This window comes from Pecten maximus, chromosome 7 (assembly GCF_902652985.1).
Source record: "Pecten maximus chromosome 7, xPecMax1.1, whole genome shotgun sequence".
Lineage (NCBI taxonomy): Eukaryota > Metazoa > Mollusca > Bivalvia > Pectinida > Pectinidae > Pecten > Pecten maximus.
This window is the reverse complement of record NC_047021.1, coordinates 1,135,793-1,160,830: the sequence shown is the minus strand read 5'-3', so window position 1 is coordinate 1,160,830 and position 25,038 is coordinate 1,135,793. Positions and strand designations below refer to the sequence as shown.

At 35.0% G+C, this 25,038-nt stretch overlaps 1 protein-coding gene across 3 annotated transcripts in view; it reads right to left on the bottom strand.

Moving 5' to 3' along the window:
• Positions 1 to 14,571, bottom strand: part of LOC117331279 (nischarin-like) — a 42,005-nt gene extending 27,434 nt beyond the window's left edge. For 2 of the 3 annotated variants that reach the window (XM_033889885.1, XM_033889884.1), the window contains exons 1-8: positions 14,437 to 14,571; positions 12,249 to 12,332; positions 11,665 to 11,847; positions 9,797 to 9,845; positions 8,008 to 8,103; positions 1,506 to 1,573; positions 729 to 824; positions 182 to 277 (exon numbers count right to left, since the gene is read on the bottom strand). In XM_033889885.1, the coding sequence (XP_033745776.1) occupies positions 182 to 277; positions 729 to 824; positions 1,506 to 1,573; positions 8,008 to 8,103; positions 9,797 to 9,845; positions 11,665 to 11,847; positions 12,249 to 12,332; positions 14,437 to 14,523 (759 nt within the window). In that variant the 5' untranslated portion in view covers positions 14,524 to 14,571. Of the gene's footprint in view, positions 1 to 181; positions 278 to 728; positions 825 to 1,505; positions 1,574 to 3,539; positions 3,711 to 8,007; positions 8,104 to 9,796; positions 9,846 to 11,664; positions 11,848 to 12,248; positions 12,333 to 14,436 lie in introns of those variants that run through there. The other variant, XM_033889886.1, reaches the window with a different exon arrangement.
• Positions 14,572 to 25,038: the final 10,467 nt, after the last annotated feature.

Genomic DNA, 25,038 nt, shown 5'->3' with positions numbered 1-25,038 from the left:
AAATCACACAAACTGATGTTAGATACTTACCCTGATTCTGCTGACACAGTAATATTTTCGATACTTACCCTGATTTTGCTGACACAGTAATATTTCGATACTTGCCCTGATTCTGCTGACACAGTAATATTTTCGATACTTACCCTGATTTTGCTGACACAGTAATATTTTCGATACTTACCCTGATTTTGCTGACACAGTAATGGAGAGTTATTCTGTCCATGGTTTGTTTGATGGTCTCTATCCCTGAGATTTGGAGAGCGATACTGAAGGAGACCTGGGAACAGAAAAGGTTACATGCCAAGCTAGGTAAGGACATGGTATAATCCCCATGTTCATTGAGCAAGGCTTTTGGAAAATTAAATCTTCAGATTACTTTTAGTCTAGTTGCCCCTTTAACACAATGGAATACATGTTTATTCTTTATCAATACTGTAGCAATTTAATTCTAAATTTCAATAATTTTGAAAATAAGGCATTAAAACTTAAACAGACTAGCACAATTGTAAAAACAGCAGTTCATATTTTCCAGTTTTGTACCATTATATAGACCCTTTTGCAATTTGACAAACAATTATTTTTAAAACATCAATGTGTAAGTTCACTTTTAACATACACTAATAGGAGTTTTAAAATCATCATCAATGAACGAGTTCCTGATAATTTGTCTATAATTCTGTTGTCTGAAAGCCTCCCTCCCAAAGTGAGTATGAAATAGGTATACAAACCTCCAGGAACTGGAGTGACTTGAACAGGGAGAGATCAAACTTGAGCTGTGACATGTCTATATTACTGGTACCGACAGGGTCTGTACTACCAAACACCTGTAATCAAGCTTACTTGTCAGTATCATGGTCCAATACATTATCAATATCTTAATATACATACTAGATATTCATCCACAAACAATATACATACTAGATATTTATCCACAAACAGTATACATACTAGATACTTATCCACCAACAATATACATACTAGATATTCATCCACAAACAATATACATACTAGATATTCATCCACAAACAATACACATACTAGATACTTATCCACAAACACTATACATACTAGATACTTATCCACAAACAATATACATACTAGATATTCATCCACAAACAATATACATACTAGATATTCATCCACAAACAATACACATACTAGATACTTATCCACAAACACTATACATACTAGATACTTATCCACAAACAATATACATACTAGATATTCATCCACAAACAATATACATACTAGATATTCATCCACAAACAATATACATACTAGATATTCATCCACAAACAATATACATACTAGATACTTATCCACAAACAATACACATACTAGATACTTATCCACAAACAATACACATACTAGATACTTATCCACAAACAATACACATACTAGATACTTATCCACAAACAATACACATACTAGATACTTATCCACAAACAATATACATACCACTAGTACATATATCTTCAGATAACAGTAAATAAAAATGTACATACCTTTAGGTATTTAACTCTGGTGATGAAATCTAGTATATGACCTATGTCTTTCTTCACATCGCCACTGTCTGAAATAAATAAAATTTGTCTTCAGATCAAATTATATCACGAAATACAATTTTGTGTCTTAATTAAGTTGTTAATTTTAACGGTAAATGAATAATTCTAAAAAGTTTACCTGCATTCAGTTTGAAGATGATTGGTTAATCTTGTGAGGTGAAATTGATTACATATTTTGTTTCTGACTAATATCAACATAGAAATTACATGATGTACCAACTCGGTCTGTTATTGATTGTTCAATAATAAACTAAATACTGTAACAGTTGTACATTAAGGATGATGATAGCTAGAAGTAGAAGTTAAGGGAGATTCAAAGTTGGAAGACAGCCAAACCTTGACAGATCTGCCCTATGCTTTATCATTTCAGGCAGAAATCTCCCCTCTTGTTCTGCTTTGATTAGGGATATAATTATAACCTTCCCTTCTACAAATCAATTTTACCCCAATATTCATTGCAGTTATCTCCCCTTTCGCTGTTTATTTTTACAATATCTAGTTGTTATTATAAACCTCCCAGGTCTCCATTTGTTTCCAGTCCTCCTACTTTGTATCCATATTTTTGTCAATTTTTACCATCATATAAAAGTCAAATGTCAAAACACCTGTGGCAGTGACCTACTTCTGATAATCTGACAAACTGTCTAACGAAGATGTACCCATATGCAAATCTTAAAGATCTTAAAAAATAGCCAGTATTGGCAGATAAACCTGGACACATAGATATTGTATGACAAAATTATAAACAACATATTGAAAACAGAAATTTAACATAAACAAAAAGTTTTAATAATTATAAAAGCAAATTAGAAGACATTTAAATTGATAATACATCTACCTGTATAAAGGATGGACATTGTATAATAACTAAAACAAGTCACTTACAATAAACAGGCGAGGAATTTCAAGTAAAATGATGCATGCATGTGTAAGACTGTGTAATGCAAAATACATTGTAATAGTGCAGAAAAAGTAAATTATCTAACTGAAGGACTAGCTATATATGAAATTTTGTCAATCAACACTAGCTACTCATATGGCATAGCTTACACCAAATGTATAAGTCTAGACTAAATGTATAAGTCTACACCAAATGTATAAGTAAAATGGGTTATATCTAATCTAAGGCAGTGATGAAGTAAAATTGTGCTGATCAAGCACCTTTGAGAATGAGCTGAAAATAAAATATTGCATGCTGTCGAAAGGTTTTCAATTTGCTTGTTCCTGGCAATATTTTTACAATTCACTTGTTTCTGATTATGACATCTAATCTATTTTGATAATTTTTTGAAACAGTGATGCTCTCATTCTGTCATTCTGACATACAATTACTGGTATGTAGTTTAATTTCTCCACATGTTAAAACCAGGCCAATTTTGTACAACATGTGGAAAACAGTTCACCAGGATTTCAGTATTGGATAGGCAGTGGTCAAAGTGTTGGATAGGCAGTGGTCAAAGTGTTGGACAGGCGGTGGTCAAAGTATTGGACAAGTAGTGGTCAAAGTATTGGACAGGCAGTGGTCAAAGCATAGGACAGGCAGTGGTCAAAGTATTGGACAGGCGGTGGTCAAAGAATTGGACAAGCAGTGGTCAAAGCATTGGATAGGCAGTGGTCAAAGTATTGGACAGGCGGTGGTCAAAGCATTGGACAAGCAGTGGTCAAAGCATTGGACAAGCAGTGGTCAAAGCATTGGATAGGCAGTGGTCAAAGTATTGGACAGGCGGTGGTCAAAGCATTGGACAAGCAGTGGTCAAAGCATTGGATAGGCAGTGGTCAAAGTATTGGACAGGTGGTGGTCAAAGCATTGGACAAGCAGTGGTCAAAGCATTGGACAAGCAGTGGTTAAAGCATAAGACTGAATACACCGACTGGCTTTTTAGATAATTGTTCAGTCATTTGAACTTTCAATAATCAATTTAACTTTGTTTTCATACATAATGTATCTGTAAAGGACTTAAAGCTATGACCTACCTCCTAGGACATTACAACCGTTACCATGCCAACAGCCAGATATAAAGAAAGCAAAGTATAAATAAGTGTTAGAACCAGTAAGATTTAAAGCAGTTACACATGAATACACAATAAAGATTATCCAATCAAAACACATCAAAACAATATCATAAAACATTTAAAAAGGAAATCTAAAAATGCATTCATTTTATAAAATTTATCTACGTACACAGTATGCAAACAACATGTAATACAATTGAGAATTTAAGACATAAATTGATACAACATTAATAAAATAATACTGCTATTGACCAGGTAGTATGTATGAAGCATAAAAAAGGCCAAAGGTAAGAGCCATGCATGCAAACTGTAGGACTGGTATAACTTTTCTTTATACAGCTTGTACGTACGTTAGTTAGTATTTGCACTGCGCGCATACATGATTGTAGGCAATCCCTACTGTTTTTCCACTGAATTTCTACTGAATACTAAATTGAGCTCTATCAGCGATGATGATTCATTCATTTAAAAGAACAAACAATTATCCTGGTAAATCTGTTGCAGAAATTTGTTTAAATTGTACAATCAAATGGACAATTTTGTAAAGTTCAATATCAAATCGTCAGTTTATGATATAACAAAATTTTGCATAAAATCACCATTCAATTGTCCCCATAAATTGATTGATATTTAAGTCAATGTTTTCTTGATTTTTTTATTTCTACAAACAACTTTAAAGCACATTGCATGGTCGCATAATTGGTCAGTGATATGCATATATGTGAGTTGATAAACAGAAGCTGACGTAAGACCTATAAGCTGGGCATGGTTAGCTTTTCCGAATTCATGAGCTAAATAGATGTTTATTTTAATGGGAGTTTCTTAACATACATGAATGACATGCATCATTGATACAATTATGCTGAAACATTGTATCATACTATGTGTGCATAAGTCACATATTCTCTCTGACAGCTTTAATCACCCGTCACCTGTCAAGGACACGATTTGTGATTTAATACCAGGTGGTACTCTGTTTTGTGAATGGCCTACTCTTAATTAGAAATCTATACATCCCAGCATACTATACTCGTCCAATATCATGGCCCTATGCTTTTTAACTATCATTGAAGAAGTTGATGAAAAAGATAAGACATCCCAGAGGGATCCTGGCATCCATCATTGAATGATCTTTATTGGTTCTATGTCAGACTGATCTTTATTGATTCTATATGTAAGACTGATCTTTATTGGTTCTATGTAATATAAGACTGATCTTTATTGGCTCTATGTAAGACTGATCTTTATTGGTTCTATGTAATATAAGACAGATCTTTATTGGTTCTATGTCAGACAGATCTTTATTGGTTCTATGTCAGACAGATCTTTATTGGTTCTATGTCAGACAGATCTTTATTGGTTCTATGTCAGACAGATCTTTATTGGTTCTATGTCAGACTGATCTTTATTGGTTCTATGTCAGACAGATCTTTATTGGTCCTATGTCAGACAGATCTTTATTGGTTCTATGTAAGACAGATCTTTATTGGTTCTATGTAACACTGATCTTTATTGGTTCTATGTCAGACTGATCATTATTGGCTCTATGTCAGACTGATCTTTATTGGTTCTATGTAAGACTGATCTTTATTGGTTCTATGTAAGACTGATCTTTATTGGTTCTATGTCACACTGATCTTTATTGGTTCTATGTCACACTGATCTTTATTGGTTCTATGTAAGACTGATCTTTATTGGCTCTATGTAAGACTGATCTTTATTGGTTCTATGTCAGACAGATCTTTATTGGTTCTATGTCAGACTGATCTTTATTGGTTCTATGTAACACTGATCTTTATTGGTTCTATGTAAGACTGATCTTTATTGGTTCTATGTAAGACTGATCTTTATTGGTTCTATGTAAGACTGATCTTTATTGGTTCTATGTAAGACTGATCTTTATTGGTCTATGTAAGACTGATCTTTATTGGTCCTATGTCAGACAGATCTTTATTGGTTCTATGTCAGACAGATCTTTATTGGTTCTATATGTAAGACTGATCTTTATTGGCTCTGTGTAAGACTGATCTTTATTGGTTCTATGTAAGACTGATCTTTATTGGTTCTATGTCAGACAGATCTTTATTGGTTCTATGTAAGACTGATCTTTATTGGTTCTATATGTAAGACAGATCTTTATTGGTTCTATGTCAGACTGATCTTTATTGGTCCTATGTACGACAGATCTTTATTGGTTCTATGTAAGACTGATCTTTATTGGTTCTATGTAAGACTGATCTTTATTGGTTCTTTGTCAGACTGATCTTTATTGGTTCTATGTAAGACTGATCTTTATTGGTTCTATGTAAGACTGATCTTTATTGGCTCTATGTCAGACTGATCTTATTGGTTCTATGTAAGACAGATCTTTATTGGTTCTATGTCAGACTGATCTTTATTGGTTCTATGTAATATAAGACAGATCTTTATTGGTTCTATGTAAGACTGATCTTTATTGGTTCTTTGTCACACTGATCTTTTCTTAGACTAGTTTTCTCTTTTTTTTCTCTTTACCAATTGATAACAAGGGGAAATTACATATAAAATCTAGGAAAGATCCAAGAAGAACTTTTGAGTGAGAAATAGTGACAAACTTTAACTGTCAAAATCGAAAAGCCTATATACAAGGTCTAATTGATAAGTTGTGAGCCTCATATTGAAGAATTTGAATTTTGCCGGACATATTGTATTATTTTTCAACATATAATTCCCTTCAATCTCTATACACTTTTTTGCCAGCAGTGTTTAAGGGCCTCAATACCACTTTAATTTGTGGAACTCCTTTTCTTGGCTGTTCAGAAAGTCTTCCACTGCATGTTAGGGTTAGGGTTTCTGAAATAGCTGTTTTCAGTTTTGGAAATAGATGAAAGTCTGATTGAGCGAGATCAGGTGAATAAGGCGGATGCTCAATCAATTTAAGCCACAATCGTGAATGGCAACCATGGCAATGACAAACTCTTTCACCCTCCCTTACTGATTTTGTCCATTTTGCAAACGCCACTTGTCTTGTTTACTTTAGAGTGCTACCTCGTCTATATAAACTAACCAAATGAGACCAGTCCTTGGGTACACGGCCCTATATACAGTCAGAGAATAGTAGGACTTAAGAACATCCTTGAGTATTTCCTTCAATACAAGATCACAAAATATCAATCAACCCTCGTATGAAGTTTGAGAAATATCTTTTAAGTGCTTCTCACAAAAAAGTGATTACAAGGATTGTTCTGGGACTAACAAACCATGGTCAAAGAGCAAAAAATGCCTGACAGCCAACGATTAACACTAATGGTATAAACTCATTGGTGAGGTTAAGATCTGACTTATATAATTAGGTTTATGTCATACTTGTTCCTCCTGATGTTGCTAACAGTATATTGAGGGTTTATATATCATTCGACCTAGAAATAAACTGACCACTGTCAGCCAACAGTTACAAGTTGTTTTGATATTTGATATATGAACTACCATTAATGGAAGTGGTATTTATTTTCAGTAACCGGCCAATTTCAATGTACAATGTAGTTTGATTGAACATTTTCCCTTTAACCGACAAATCTAAAATCAATGTCCTTGGAGATGATATGTTGTGTACGTAGCTGGGAGTACATAAAGTAAAACAGATTTAAGTTAGTGTGTGTAACCTACATAATCATTCAAAAACACAACTACTAATTGATAAAAACAATAAAAACAAAACAATCAAGGAAAACAACAAAAAAGAGGCCAAGAGGGCCTGTATTGCTTACCAGGTTGGATTTGACCAAACGTCAAAATAATGTTCATGTTCAATTTGTATATTTGTTGATGTCAAACAATGCTATATAATTATGGTTATGGGGTGGAGATCTCAACAGTTTCAAAAATATAACCAAGAAACTAAGACCCTAGGAGTGGGGAAAGACCCCAGGGCCTATTTTACATCATGATTGTGTTTATCTCCTTATGCCCAACAATGCTATATATGGTTATAGGGTGGGGATCCCAATGGTTTCAAAGACATATCAAATAAGTTAAGTCCCTAGGGGTGGGGAAAGACCCCAGGGCATATATTTTATAACAGGATTGTTTTTATCTCTTGATATCCAGCAATGCTTATGGTTGTGGGGTGGGGATATCAAGGGTTTAAACTACATGTAGTAGCAAAGGATTAAGCTCAGTATCAACTATTAGGCCCCGCCCCTCCGGCCCCCAGGGAGCCACACCCTCCGTTTACACAACATTAAATCACATTTGCCCAATGGTGCTCCAGATCATTCATGAAAATCCATTTAAGCGTTAAGTACTAGTAGGGATTTAAAGGAAATTTTGACGGACGACGGACAGATGCTGCACCATGGCATAAGCTGACAGGCCCTTCAAATCAAGTGAGCTAAGAATAAAACAAGAAATGTTTACAATAATAGCAATATACAAAAAAAAACTTATTTACCACAGGTGGGTTCCGGGAGCTTCAGACGTTCTGTTAGGGAATACAGCTGTAATGGAGTCACTTCATACATCTCCCTTGACTGGAGCAGTACGTCCCCTACACAATACATACAACACTTGTATAACAGACTGGAGCTGTACGTCCCCTACACAATACATACAACACTTGTATAACAGACTGGAGCGGTACGTCCCCTACACAATACATACAACACTTGTATAACAGACTGGAGCGGTACGTCCCCTACACAATACATACAACACTATAACAGACTGGAGCGGTACGTCCCCTACACAATACATACAACACTTGTATAACAGACTGGAGCGGTACGTCCCCTACACAATACATACAACACTTGTATAACAGACTGGAGCGGTACGTCCCCTACACAATACATACAACACTTGTATAACAGTATGTCCCCTACACAATACATACAACACTTGTGTAACAGACTGGAGCAGTACGTCCCCTACACAATACATACAACACTTGTATAACAGACTGGAGCGGTACGTCCCCTACACAATACATACAACACTTGTATAACAGACTGGAGCAGTACGTCCCTTACACAATACATACAACACTTGTATAACAGACTGGAGCGGTACGTCCCTTACACAATACATACAACACTTGTATAACAGACTGGAGCGGTACGTCCCCTACACAATACATACAACACTTGTATAACAGTACGTCCCCTACACAATACATACATCACTTGTATAACAGACTGGAGCAGTACGTCCCTACACAATACATACAACACTTGTATAACAGTACGTCCCCTACACAATACATACAACACTTGTATAACAGACTGGAGCGGTACGTCCCCTACACAATACATACAACACTTGTATAACAGTACGTCCCCTACACAATACATACAACACTTGTATAACAGACTGGAGCGGTACGTCCCCTACACAATACATACAACACTTGTATAACAGTACGTCCCCTACACAATACATACAACACTTGTATAACAGACTGGAGCAGTACGTCCCTACACAATACATACAACACTTGTATAACAGTACGTCCCCTACACAATACATACAACACTTGTATAACAGACTGGAGCGGTACGTCCCCTACACAATACATACAACACTTGTATAACAGACTGGAGCAGTACGTCCCCTACACAAAACATACAACACTTGTATAACAGACTGGAGTGGTACGTCCCTTACACAATACATACAACACTTGTATAACAGTACGTCCCCTACACAATACATACAACACTTGTATAACAGACTGGAGCAGTACGTCCCCTACACAAAACATACAACACTTGTATAACAGTACGTCCCTTACACAAAACATACAACACTTGTATAACAGTACGTCCCTTACACAAAACATACAACACTTGTATAACAGACTGGAGCAGTACGTCCCCTACACATACAACACTTGTATAACAGACTGGAGCGGTATGTCCCCTACACATACAACACTTGTATAACAGACTGGAGCTGTACGTCCCCTACACAATACATACAACACTTGTATAACAGACTGGAGCGGTACGTCCCCTACACAATACATACAACACTTGTATAACAGACTGGAGCGGTACGTCCCCTACACAATACATACAACACTTGTATAACAGACTGGAGCAGTATGTGTATCCACCTGCATCAAGATTCAGAAGCCCTAATCATAATGTATTTATATTTTGGAAACTTTAATAAAGATTGAAATTGATTTTTTATCAGAAGTACATCAGATCGTTTTCCTAGTGTGATGACATCAGACAAACCTCTGTTGTAGAGATCCTCAGCCATACCCTGCGTAATCCCGTGGATTTCCTGTTAAAGGACAAATTGATTGAATTGTAATGCAAACAAATCATATTGGGATATATGCTAAATTTGTAAATGGAAACATATGATAAAATACGAGACTTGTAGTGAGATACCAACTATACGTGGTCAGTAGTTAATGACATGATACGAGACTTGTAGTGAGATACCAATTATACATGGTCAGTAGTTAATGACATGATACGAGACTTGTAGTGAGATAACAACTATACGTGGTCAGTAGTTGATGACATGATACGAGACTTGTAGTGAGATACCAACTATACGTGGTCAGTAGTTAATGACATGATACGAGACTTGTAGTGAGATACCAACTATACGTGCTCAGTAGTTAATGACACGATACGAGACTTGTAGTGAGATACCAACTATACGTGGTCAGTAGTTAATGACATGATACGAGACTTGTAGTGAGATACCAACTATACGTGGTCAGTACGTACTTAATGACATGATACGAGACTTGTAGTGAGATAACAACTATACGTGGTCAGTAGTTAATGACATGATACGAGACTTGTAGTGAGATACCAACTATACGTGGTCAGTAGTTAATGACATGATACGAGACTTGTAGTGAGATAACAACTATACGTGGTCAGTAGTTAATGACATGATACGAGACTTGTAGTGAGATACCAACTATACGTGGTCAGTAGTTAATGACATGATACGAGACTTGTAGTGAGATACCAACTATACGTGGTCAGTAGTTGATGACATGATACGAGACTTGTAGTGAGATACCAACTATACGTGGTCAGTAGTTAATGACATGATACGAGACTTGTAGTGAGATACCAACTATACGTGGTCAGTAGTTAATGACATGATACGAGACTTGTAGTGAGATACCAACTATACGTGGTCAGTAGTTAATGACATGATACGAGACTTGTAGTGAGATACCAACTATACATGGTCAGTAGTTAATGACATGATACGAGACTTGTAGTGAGATACCAACTATACATAGTCAGTAATTAATGACATGATACGAGACTTGTAGTGAGATACCAACTATACGTGGTCAGTAGTTAATGACATGATACGAGACTTGTAGTGAGATACCAACTATACGTGGTCAGACAGTAGGCGATGAATATATATACATATTGATAGGTTACACTACAAAACAGTACTTAAGGGACCTCACACTAATAATAGCTCATGATCACAACTTTAAATGTTAATCCAAGTTTGTTTTTTTATTTATCTGCTTTGAAATATTCATTAGAACTATTCTTGATAATAATTTTTTATTGCAATACAAAATAAGTGTGTATATTCTGTTGTGTTTTTTATTTACTACATCAATATAACATTTTAGTGTGTAGTTGTTTTGGTAAGGAGGTCTATATGATAGAAACTGGGTGGTCAGTATCCTTAAATGCCTTAGGCTATTTTATTTTAACTTAAATCACTTAATATAATAATAACTGTGTTACATGAAGCTTAACAATTCCTCACCTAACGCTGAGTAACTGTTAAACTTTGTCCTTACATATCTGTTGATTTAAAACTATAACTATACATATCTACTGATATAAAACTTTGTCCATATATAACTGTCAATTTAAAACTTTGTCCATACATATCTGTCGATATCAAATTTTGTCCTTACATGTCTTTTGATATAAAACTTTGTCCTTACATATCTGTTGATATAAAACTTTGTCCTTACATATCTGTCGATATAAAACTTTGTCCATACATATCTGTCGATATAAAACTTTGTCCATACATATCTGTTGATATAAAACTTTGTCCATACATATCTGTCGATATAAAATTTTGTCCTTACATATCTGTTGAATTCCAGGAAGGTGGCCAGGACTGGTGGAACTTTGTGAGCTACATAGTACAACACAGTTTGTAGGTAGGCTTCCAGCTCGGCCTGGCGCTTCTTTATAAATCCCTCACTTTGATTCCCAAATAACTTCTTTGGTGGCAACAAGGTTTTGTCTATCTTGCATATTGAAACCAGCTGTAGAATACAAACCAGTATTATGTGAAGGAATACATACATAACGTAAAATTGTGAATTTTTTTAACTACAGTATTTATAAATAGTTATAATTTTTATATATATTTTACAGTCCAAACACTTTTTTACCTATCAAAAACGTGAGATTATTTCACGATATTAATTTTAGTGCACCTCTGTTATATGTACTGTTGTAATTATAAATGAACTTACAAGAAAAAAAATTTTCACTATCACAGTGAACATTACATATCAAGACATTTCCACATTTAGATTGATTTTTGCTTGTAAGCGGAGTATTAGATTTTCACTGACAGTCATACAGCTATTAAAGACAAAGATGAATAGCGTGACATATCCATCAGAATTATTTCTAAAAATCTTAGATAAGAATTGTGTACCTTCTCATGGAGAATAAGGAAATCATTGTATCTATGTTTAACTGTCCAAGTATAGGATCCCACTGAAACTTCAACAGTGTAAACCTAAAAATAGAAAACGTATTCAACATGTCATAATTAAAGGATCAGTAAATCATGCTTATAGTGTGTTGCCTTTGGGATCGAGTCTGACCTACGGGACTGACCCCTGACCTTCGGGATTCACCCTGTGACCTCGGGGACTGACCCATGACCCCGGGATTGACCATTTGACCTCCAGAATTGAGCCTGTGACCTACGGGACTGACCCCTAGGATTGACACTTTGACATCCGGAATTGAGTCTGTGACCTCTGGGATAAAGTATGTGACCTCTGGGATCAAGTCTGTGACCTCTGGGATCAAGTCTGTGACCCCAGCTTCCCAGTCTGATATTGATCAAACTAAAAAAAAATGTTAGGATTGACACTTTGACATCCGGAATTGAGTCTGTGACCTCTGGGATAAAGTATGTGACATCTGGGATAAAGTCTGTAACCTCTGGGATCAAGTCTGTGACCTCTGGGATCAAGTCTGTGACCCCAGCTTCCCAGTCTGATATTGATCAAGCTAAAAAAATGTTATCTACCATAAGAATTTTACCATTCAAATGTAAGAGTAGGTTAGGTTTATTCATAAACATAATTTTGTACCCCTTCATCCCAGCATACTATTGGCCCAATATCAGGTACCATGGTATTCTTTGTTAACGAAAAGTTGTTTGAAGATTTTAACACAATTAACCCCTGTGACCGGGAATGTATATATTTATAGGTTAAAGTCTGTTAAAGACATTGAAGCCCTTCAACCCAGCATGCTACAGGCCCAATATCAGGGGTCTGATCCTCCTAGTTATGGCAAAACTGTTAAAAGTTGTTTTATTTCATAACAGCCCTGTGACCTTGAATGTAGGTCAAGATCATTAAGCATGATACAGGCCCATTATTTGGTATCTGGGGCTCTTGGTTATTGACCTTGAATATAGGTGAAGGCCATTAATTTGACCTCGCAAACTTGGGCCTCTTGGTTACTGACCTTGAGTATAGGTGAAGGCCATTCATTTGAACAAACTTGGCAGCCCTACAAACAGCCATGTTATAATCATAATTACTGGCTCAATATAAATCAGGTGCCTTAATGTTGGTTATATTGAGGTGCCTGGGTGACATCTCAGAGTCAATTTGATTTATCAAAGTAAACATTTTCAAAAAAGGGATAATTTATGTTTACCATATTGAATCCATGTGAATTGTGATCACTTTCAAAACAAGGTCACATGTTGTTTACATCTACAATATTTTTGTCAGAAGACATGATATCACATACATGTATGTGGAAATCATGTGCCATTAATTTAAAATCAATCAACTTTTAAATTAATATAATAATTAGATCATGTAGAAAAACAACTTGTTTCTAGTTCTATTTGTCTGACGTATGACATTTTATTTATCCATCACGTAACAATGACCAGTCATTGTCGATCTGTAAATAAACACAAGTACGATTATTAATGTCAATGGACATTTACATAATTAAAGAGTTAAAATGTCTATATATGAACACATGATCACGTAACAATACCATCAGTCTAACTGAATAAGCCAGATGTTATTTGACATCTCCTAGGAACCAAAATTAATTAAGCCCGGAATTAACTGATCGCTCAGTCTAAGGGCGATAATCCTCCATCTCCCCCTAACTTTAAGTCTTTGAGGAAAAGAATACTAAATGAACTCAGAAGGGAAACAAAAACTGAAAAAAACACAAACTCATTTGTGAATTATAACCTCAGACATTTCATAATGAATTTCTCCTAGACACGGAGATGGGTACATTCCCCTAAATTCTGTCTTTTTGATAACGGCAAGCATGCATTAGACAATAAACATCAGACTGATCAGTGCAATGTCAACAACTAGACCCTGTGTGTGTGTATTCATCACTCATAATCAATTTATTGTATATGCTAGTTGCTAGGTTTGATCAGGCATGTAAGGCATTTTAAACGTTAAGAAAATAATTCTGAACAGTCCTGTATACATATTTTATAAATAAGAAATGTGAAAAACCAAGCCAACTGTCGATTGTAAACAAACAGTACGTCGCGATAAGGAAAACTAATTATAAACAGCAAGCATGTTGACAGTCATTGTGCTGAGAATAATTACCGTATGACTTTCCACTGTTTCAGATCCTTTAATTCTCACAGTTCTGGACGAGCTAAAATGATCCAGATCTTTTCCAAAATGTGCCATTTTTGTGTCATAAGGTCCCCGTCAGTCCTTCCTTGTCCGCCATATTTGTTTTGTCCCTTATCCGCCCAATTCAAGTGCGAGTTACCCCCCTTAGGTCGTTGGCAGCGAAGCAGCGACCCAGCAGGTGCGGAAAAAACACACACAAAACAGGAAAACGACATAGGAATGTCGTCTCTAGGTAATATGGAGATAAGTCATTCCATGGCAGGAATTCATTCAAACCTAGAAAAAAATATCACATCGGTTACAACGATTCAAAGAAAAATCTAAGTTTATTTGGGAGAAATTAAAATTCGTTCACATCGGAATTAAGTCATAATGATAGAGAAGCTTACTGGGGGCAGTCAACACGAAATGCTAAAAAAAATTAAAAAAAACAAAAAAAAACAGAAACTTTCAGGACATCTTAAACTATGTCAAATTAATGCAATTGATACACAATTATGCAAGTGAAGTTGAAACGAATTAAAAATACCCCCCCCCCCCCCCCCCCCCCCGAAAAAACAAACAAACAAAGCAAACCCAAATGGTTTTGATGTCGAACATATAAATCCAATAAGGGAGAAGGACCAACCAATGTCAACACGCTCATTTAAATCCTAAAAAGAGTATATTACCAAACAGAAAGGGTGTCTAATGTATGCTTATAGCTAGATTTGACAAAAGGCGCGTTTCTATATTTAACACTTTAAAGTGAGTTTTGAGGCATTAACTTTAAGTCTTAAATCTGTCAAAACGAAAAGAAAAAATATCGTTCAATGTCATTTTGTCGTTACATTAAGTCCTATAAATAAATAAAATACACTCTAAAGAGGACTCTGACGCCAACACGGAGAGAACAACATTGATCAATGTGTATCTCAAATATCTTATACAGTATTGGAAAATAGCATGGACTGCATGATGAATCCCAATTTCAGCCAAAAGTCTACACTTGTAAGTGCACATGAAATCAGACTTATTATACAGTATACGCTTTATACATGACTATACTAGTGTATAAAATGTGTTTTCTCTACGTTATCCAAATGAGTCTACTAGCCCTAACGTTACTTAGATCACTGACATCACAAATCTACGGTGTAAACTAACCTTTACACCTAGTGCTCAAGTAGTGCATTACATGTAAAGTAGTTTGGTTTGGTTTATTTTGTTTAACGTCCTATTAACATCTAAGGTCATTTAAGGACGGCCTCCCATGCGTGCGACATGTATGCGTGTGGTGAGTGCGTATGTGTGTTTTGGGAGGCTGCGGTATGTTCGTGTTAAGTCTCCTTGTGATAGGCCGGAACTTTTGCCGATTTAAAGTGCCTCTCACTGAAGCATACTGCCGAAGACATCCAGCAGCACACCCCACCCGGTCACATTATACTGACAACGGGCGAACCAGTCGTCCCACTCCAAATATGCTGAGCGCTAAGCAGGAGTAGCAACTACCATTTTTAAAGACTCTGGTATGTCTCGGCTAGGGGACAGAACCCAAAACCTTCCTCACAGCGGCGAACGCTCAACTAAAGGCCAAAAGTGAGGCATTGTCAAGGGAGACATTAGGAAGAAGAAAGTTGTTAAGAAAGAAGAGAAAAGATAAGATCCCAAATTCAGTCGCCGCAATGGGGGCAGCAGGTACAATTCTTACGCCCTACCTGCAGGGCAGTGTAAAGTAGTAGTGCACTACACCCTAAGAGGTGATGAACAGCAAAACCCCCATACAGGTAATGGACAGTACCCAATGCTACCTGTGATTTTTACTTATACTGTATATATCAGGCTATCTAGCAGTTATATTCAAAGAGTTATTAAAAAGGTTTTGGAAGTTTAATTTGATGTTATATTTAAACCTTTCTATTCTTGTTAATTATACAGTGTAACTAAGTTAAAAAAAAATTACTTTCTAAATCCTTTAACTAAGTTAAATTGTTCAAGCCAATTTTCATTTATCTTTTGGTACTTTATATTTTGTATTGACAAATCAGTATATTTCACATGTTTAATTCCGGTAATTTTGTTTTCATCACATGAAAGTATAAAATAAAACATTTGAAAACATTTATCGTTACTTGAGCATTTTCAATTTGATACATTTAATTTATATTGTAATTCAATTTCAGATTAAACCAAGCGGCATATTCATAATTTCATTTTTATATTAGGCTTATTAAAACCTAATTCATGTGGATCATGTGTACCTTATAAGCCAACGGTTTGTTTTATAGTTTACGCTAACATGTTTTTTTTTGCAATATTGTTTAAATACAAAATTTTAGGATACATTTTGATCAGCATTTAAGTGTTTCCCTATTGCATTAAGAAAATGATTAATTGTTCTTTACCTTAAAATGTATAACTGATGGGGATTTTACCTATTCTTGTAATTAAAGAAAATCGGCATATAAACTGTATTTATTGAATATCTTTATTGTGAGGAAAAATGTATATAAACATTATTTTTTGACGATTCACCAAAAAAAATATATAAATTTTTGGAAAACATACACAGGTAGATATTATATATGAGTAGTGTTAGATGCTAATTACATGTACAGGTAGGTAAGGCAGACGGTTTATTCTCACTTAGCCAACATTCTGAAATTTACCTGTATTACCTGACCAACATGTCAAAATTTACACCTGAGTGAGTTTCATCTATAGTCTGTTCTTACTTTTCACGAAAGAAAATATGAAAATGACAAGTTGAATATGACCTATATATAAAAGATTTAAATGAAATTATGTAGGCTACTTATCATAATAAATCTTAAATGTTTGCGGTAAATACTTAAACTATACCCAATTTTATTTAATCGAGATATATTATGAAACCTAGCTTCATATCTAATTTCAAGTTTAAATTGTAATTTTAATGATAGATGTATTAACAAGTACAATTGTCTTTAATCGCTGTTACTTAAATCTGTGAGTACGTATTTAGTTATTTTATTAAAAAAAAATTACGAAAAGAAACCAAATTAAATCTATTCCGTTCGTACCAGTTCTTATAAAATTATATCAAACTAGCAGTGGGTGTGTTTCTTAATGAAATAAAACAATGTTGTTGTGAAGAAGTTTGTGCTATTCCAACTACCATTGATGAGGTGATGTTAGTGAGATGATACCAAAAATGTCTATACACAATGTAATGTCAGGCCTGAAACTACACAATTTAGATTATTTACCCTCTGTTGTACGTTTTTCCAAAACTTTCCTTTTTGCCGTGTGGATCTCTTAAGAAGGAAACACATGTTAAAGACTTAGGTGTATGGCTCACTCAAAATCTTTACTTTTCATTACATGTTTGATAAGCGGTTGGTAAGGCCATGCCAATGTTTGGATTTTTAAAACGTACTTGCAGGCCATTTACAAACAATTCTGTTTCGTGATATACACGTCTCTGATTAAATCAAAATTAAACTATAATGGTCTATCTTACTTGAAAATGTGTACACAATTCAATTTTCCTAGTCTGGAATGTAGACGTAAATTCATATAGTTTATATGTTTATTCAAATCTGTACATAGCCTGCTTTATTGAACTTTGTAGTTATTTCACAGAAGAAATTCACCTTTTAGTTCCACATCTGTTTTTAAGGTTGAGTAGCTCAACTCTGTTGTGTCCCTGTAAATGCCGGATTAATGTAAGATAATGTAGTGTCCAAATTAACTACATTGGACATGTTTCTGACAGGTTTTTAGCGTCTTACTTGAAAGATTTAAGTTGGACATGGAGATTTGTTTTTAGAATTAGGTTTTTTACTGTTCATAACATGATTGTCTAGATGATATATATTTAGGACGTCAAATCTATTTTACACGTGTATGCTCTTTGTATACCGTATTTGTTCTTACTATGCATTTTATTTTATCTTATGATATATTTTATTAATTTGTTATCAATTCTGTAATTGGACCTTTTGGTCTGTTGAAATTGAAATAAATAAGAAATGACTCAATAGAAATAGATCACGATGATATCCTCATTAAAGTTTTATGAAGCAGTCTATAGCCTTACCTGTAATTATCTCCTATTGTTCTACCTTTCACACCTAGTCTCACTTGGCCAACAAAATACCTTACCTGTATACCTCCAAATTCAGAATGTTGGCTAAGTGAGAAGACACCAGGCAGACGATGGCAGAGGAGCCTGGCACAGCATGCTATAAATGGACCCCTGGGGGTAATTTGGGACTTGACAAAACTATAGCCAGGTGTTAAAACAGTCACACCTTAAGACTGATCCTCATCTGATACATATATATAGGTAAGGTGTTATGGAGGTCCATAAGGTAGTGTTGAGGTGGGGGTTGGGCCATGGGCTCAGGTGGCTCAGGTGGCCATGACAACAGGCATGTAATGCGACAACAGAAAATGAGTTTGATTTAATACTGAATAGTGAAATAACTGAAAATGAAATCAGACAGGATATTTGTAACCTTCCTAATAATAAGGCACCAGGTTTTGATAATATCATTAATGAGTATATAAAACATACAGGGTCCACATTTCTACCTATATATGTTAAACGTTTTAATGTTATTTTAAACTCAGGATGTGTACCAGAAGCGTGGACTATTGGAGTAGTTAAACCTATATACAAAAAGAAGGGTGACCCTAAAAATCTCGATAACTATAGAGGAATTACACTAGTCTCTTGTCTCGGTAAAGTATTTACTGCTATTTTGAATTCAAGATTAAAGAAATTTTTAGAAGAAATTGATCTAATTTCAAATGTTCAAGCTGGCTTTAGAAAAGGTTACTCTACAACTGAAAACATATCTATCCTGCACGCTTTGATATCTATATACCTTTCCAAAAATAAAAAAATAAAAACTATTTTGTTGATTGATTGATTTTAGAGAAGCGTTCGATACTGTTTGGAGGGTAGGATTATGGAAGAAATCGTTAAAAAGTAATATCACGGGAAATGTTTTAATGTTATGTCTTTATGATAACACTAAATCTTGTGTAAAAACTAGCAATAGTATGACCGATTTCTTCACATGTCATGTCCGGGTAAAACAAGGGGAAAATCTCTCCCCATTTTTGTTCTCGATATATCTAAACGATCTGGAAGGTTTTTTATGCATAATAATGTTGATCAACTTCAATATATCGATACTCTCTTCCAAGAACGCATGGGTATATTCGTTAAATTATTTATTTCAGAAACAGCAGAAGGTCTTCAGAAAGCTTTCCGTGAATTCGAAATATATTGTGACATTTGGAAACTTAAGGTTAATCTTAATAAAACAAAAGTTGTAATCTTTGAAAAAAGAAAAAGTAATGTACAAAATGTTCGTTTTACTCTCTTTGGTGAAGTATTAGATACCCAGGGCATTTATTCTTTTCTAGGACTTGTTTAATTGTAATGGCAGTTTCTGTAAAGCGAGGGAAAAACTTGTCGAGCAGGCTCAAAAGGCAATGTATGCATAATACAGTTTGAAAATGCTTATGTATGTGAGAAGTTACATGTTGTACAATTCTGTAAAAAAGTTTTAAATGTTCATAGTTCCACAGAAAATATAATGGTATATGGTGAAACGGGTAGATATCCCCTAAATGTTGAAACTAAGTATAGATGATAATGTTCTGGTATAAATTAATTACAGGTGAAAATAAATTATCAAGTTAAATGTACAAGCTTATGTTGAATTTACTTGTAAATGATTTTGCTGATTCCAAATGGATTTCTTATATAAATAATATACTTAATACTACGGGATTAAGTTACGTTTAGTTACATCAAAATGTCTGCACTATGAATAAAAAATACCTCAAATTATGTTTAAAAACTATTCTGCAAGATCAATTTATACAACAGTGGTATGCTGATATTGATAAATCCTCTCGTGGTAAAACATATGCAGTATTTAAACAACAGTTCCAGACTGAAAAATATTTAACTATGCTTAAACAAAGAGATAGAATAACAATATGTAAATTCAGAACCAGTAATATATTTTTTCCAGTATTCGATTCCATCATTACAAACTCGTTTCCCCTTTACTAACTAACACTTCAAATGGTTCAAAACTTCTACCATTCCATTCACTAGTCATTACTTATTATTTATTCAGTTGCTTCATTACTTATTCGATTACATCATTTCTTTTTCGTTTCCTTTTTGCTAATTAACACTTTAAATGGTTCAAAGCTAATTATTAAACATTCCAATTATCCATTTGACCATTCCATTCCTTGTTCATACCTTATTACTTATTCCATTCCTTCATTACTTATTCGATTCCTTCATTACTTATTCGATTCCTTCATTACTTATTCGATTCCTTCATTACGAATTCGATTTCTCTTTACTAGTTAACACTTTAAATAGTTCAAAACTAAGTATTAAACATTCCCATTACCCAATCCACCATTCCATTCCTTGTTCATAAGTAAAAAGGTCAGAATAAGGAAGGGAATGGTGGAATGGGTAATGGGAATGTTTAGTGATACGAACCACTTGAAGTGCTAATTAGTAAAGGGGAAACCAATATGTAATGATAAAATCGAATAAGTGATGGAATAAGGAATAAGTAATTGGAAATGAATATGAAATGATGGAATCGAATAAATGATGGAATAAGGATTAAGGAATACATAATTGGAAATGAATATGAAATGATAGAATCGAATAATCCTGTAAAATAAATCTCAAACCCCTTTCTTGTTTTGTTTTTATTTCATTTTTTTATCTTCTTAGTTTACAAAAATGTCATATAACAGGGCAGTTGTTTAAATCAGATAAAACGAAACTTTTTAAAATGATGTGTTTACCCTGTTTATTTAAGAACCTTCATATCCTTTTTGAGACAGCTAATTCTCATGAGGCCTTTTTACATGTTTCAGAGACACGATTATCAAACTTCAGTAAAAAAAAATCTATTCTAAAAGAGTAGCATTATCTACAGACTGAATTTCTGTATAGCAGACATAGAAGGATTTAATTTGACCATTTGTCTTTTTTCCAAACAAAAAACTTGTCGGGGTTTTGTCATAGAATTGTCTGCAAACCATCTTATCAAAAAATAATTGTCTTGCTCAAGAACAGTTTTCAAGACATTGCAGTCAGAGTGAACACAAGATAAAGTATTGTCGTCCGCATAGTTATATAAAATTGAGTTGTGAATTAAATAGAAAATATCTTTATTAAACCTTCGAACAAATGAGGCCTGAATATTGAAACTTGAGGGTCACCTTTGATCAATTGCTCGCAGGAACTTACATTAGGGTCCTCAATTCTCAAGGTATCCGTGAAGGAGTCCAACTTCCCTCCCACACAAACCGTATCCCCCTAGCTTAGCCTTAAAATGTGTGGAAGACAGTCGAGAACCGCACCAACTGACTTGTTCTGGTCAAGGGGAAGTTTCTAGTCCTCCGGCAGACGTAGCAGGGTCGATTGGCAACCGAAGTCACGTCTGAAGGCAGCCAGAAAAGGATGGGGGAATTCTAGGTACCGGTTCAAATGTTCATGCATCGATCTTTCTTAGAATGGTATGAGGAAAACAAGAAACATACATGCTGATATTGATAATAGTGAGGCTATCGGATGTGAGAGGGAATCTGCACTTGACTTCAGGAGTCTCGCGGAGATACCTCCAACACCGATAGCCTTCCCAGTTTGAGGTTTATCAGTTGAGTTTAAAACATACTCAGACTGAACATGTTTAAAGGCAAAAGAACTAGATGAAATGTTTTCTTTGATACTTACAACATTAGGATGACACCAAAAATTATCTGTGTTATCTGAACCGATTTCTTAAAAAAACATTTACGAAAAAAACACATTAAAAATATAACTTACCTCCTTCTGATCGAATACAATATTGTCATTTTCACAAAGTAGAATCGTGCTAGCATTTGTGTTACTATTTTTAACTCGGTCTTCTTTATACCGGATTGGCCTTTTGATTATTTGTTTCCATTTGGATTTCGGTGGAAGTATATTCAGTCTCTAAGTACTTCGTTAGAAATTTCGTCATGTGGTATTGTTCAAGTATTCTCACTACACCGGGTACAAAACCACTGTGTACAAAGGAGTGGTCTTTGTCGTTGGTATAATTTAAGCGACGAATGAATGTACCGAAGGCGGGAGTGTTATAAGATGTTGTAAAAAATTGATTTTCTCATATCACTTTCTGCCGTTCCAATTATACTTTCTACCATGTCCGAACGGGCCTGTGTCCAAATTCGAGGCATACGTTTTGATGTAAACTTTATTTCGTTTCTTTTGGTAGAGTATATGACAGCATTTTAGTAACAACAGCAAACAGAAACAGGATATGGAAACAAGCTTGAAAGCTTATACTAGTCCACTTCCTTCAATTGGAATTTACATTATTGAGATGGACAGCAATAAACGAAATCTGAGAAAGAGAGAGAGAGAAAAGAAAAAAGAAAGAAGATATGATCATATATTATCCTTAATATTTTTAACTAGAAGTGGAGGGTGTGCAGGGAGGAGGGGTTAGGTGAAAGTGCAGTGGGCTTGCCAGCTTAATTTAACTACATCAAATCTTTCATGATTATGATTTTCTCTGAGGTAGTAATTTCCAAAGTGATGAAAGTAACGAACATATTATGTAAGAAATCAAAAGCGTTTAGTATCAATTATAAACTTTTGGATACATGTAAACAATTCCTTATTTTCTTCGAAAGAGAGGTTTTCATCTCCAAATAGTAACAACCTTTCAGTTAAATGATACTGATTGATCTGATTGAAGTATGGCGTTCGGAGATTTACGTATAGTGGGCATCGGAAAATATAGTGGAAATTTGTTTCATTCGATAGCCCGCATGAACAGAGTGGACTTTCGACTAAGCCTTTCGAGTAAAGGTGGCTTTTTAGGGAGCTATATTCCATTCTTAGTCTCGCATGGAGGATCTGACCTTGTCTGCTTCCAGAGGAGAAATATAATGGTACTTTGGCGGAAGGTCCATGCAAGTGTTTCTTAAGTTTTTGCAATTTGTTTTTACATCAGACGGAGGAGAGTTCCAACATTTTAAGACAGAGGGAATGAAAGAATTCTGAAACAAAGAAGTATGACAAAGAAGAGGACGAAAATTTCCTCCGTCTCTAGTAGCATGAGTATGCACATCGGAATTTCTATTTGGGAGGATGTCTTGTAAGAAAGGGGGAACCATACCATGAACCATTTTATGAAACTGTATAAGTTTATGAGTCTGACGTCTTTTTTCAAGAGTTTCACAACCCGTTTCGTTGTACAACATAGATCTACTCGTAAGCTTTGTCCCTCCCGTTACAATTCTAGCGGCCTCTAGATTTAAGCTTTCTAAAATATTTGTATGGGCTACTGTAAGATTATCCCACACAATGTCGGCGTATTCTAAAACTGGACGAATGAAGGAAAAATACAGAGTTTGAAGTGATTGCCGGTCAAGAGAAAATTTGAATTTCCTTAGGAGATTAAGCTTAGAGGATGCTTTGTCAATTACATAATGAACATGGTCTTTCCATACGTTTTGCTACATAGTGCCGAGATTGTTTTATTTTGGGTGTAGTCAGCAACCAGCATATTGTTGCAGAACTCGCATCCGTATATTGCGCTAGGGAGAACTACAGATTAATATAGTTTCGTAACAATAATAAGATTAATGTTAGTAATATCACTCCCAATTCCGGTTATGACAAGTAGAGCGTTTCTACCTTTACTACAGCCTTTCTCTATTTTAGTTGACGCTCGCAGTTTTAAATCCATTGGAATTCCGAGATGCTCTTTTAACGCATCTCTTATTGTAACATATCTTCTTTCATAGGCCGTGGAATATTGAGCATGCTGTCTGTTTTACCGATGAACACTAATATAGGACGTTTGTTATCATTATATTGGTATCTCCAAATATTCGCGTAGTTTGCTGCTACATCTAACATTCTCTGTAGAGCGTTCCGACTTGTTGTGATTAACGTCATATCATCTGCTAGCGTTGGATTTCCGCTATCGATGTCATACACATCAGTACCTCGGAGTCTTTTTCTCTTCCAGCGGTAGTTGGGCAGACCATGTCAATTACATTATCTATAAAACATCATCTAAACTTATCTTCATGGAAACGTCAAAATTCCAGCTTGAAAATCGGAGGGAAAGTGTCCTTATAACAGATCGTTTGTGGTGAAGGTGTCTGTTAGACTTTAGATATTGGTCTGTGTGTTGGTTATATACAGTGATTATGTTACCAGAATCAGTTGTCAACTGAATTATGGTACCGGAGTCAGTTGCTAATTGGATTGTGTTATTTGAGTCTGTTGTCAATTAAGCATTGTTTCATTCTACCTGTGTGACTACTAATCAATCACAGGTAGACATGGAATGGAGCTGTGATCGCTGTGTGGTTTATTTTTCCACATTTTGTTTTACTTTCACCATGCATGAGACACTTTTATCCATGATCACCAAAAGGGTTTGATATTTGGGTATCTTAATATAAGGGGCCGTCTTAGCAAAGTTGACCAGTTTCAGATATTACTGAGTAACAATACCTGCGATATATTTACTGACAATA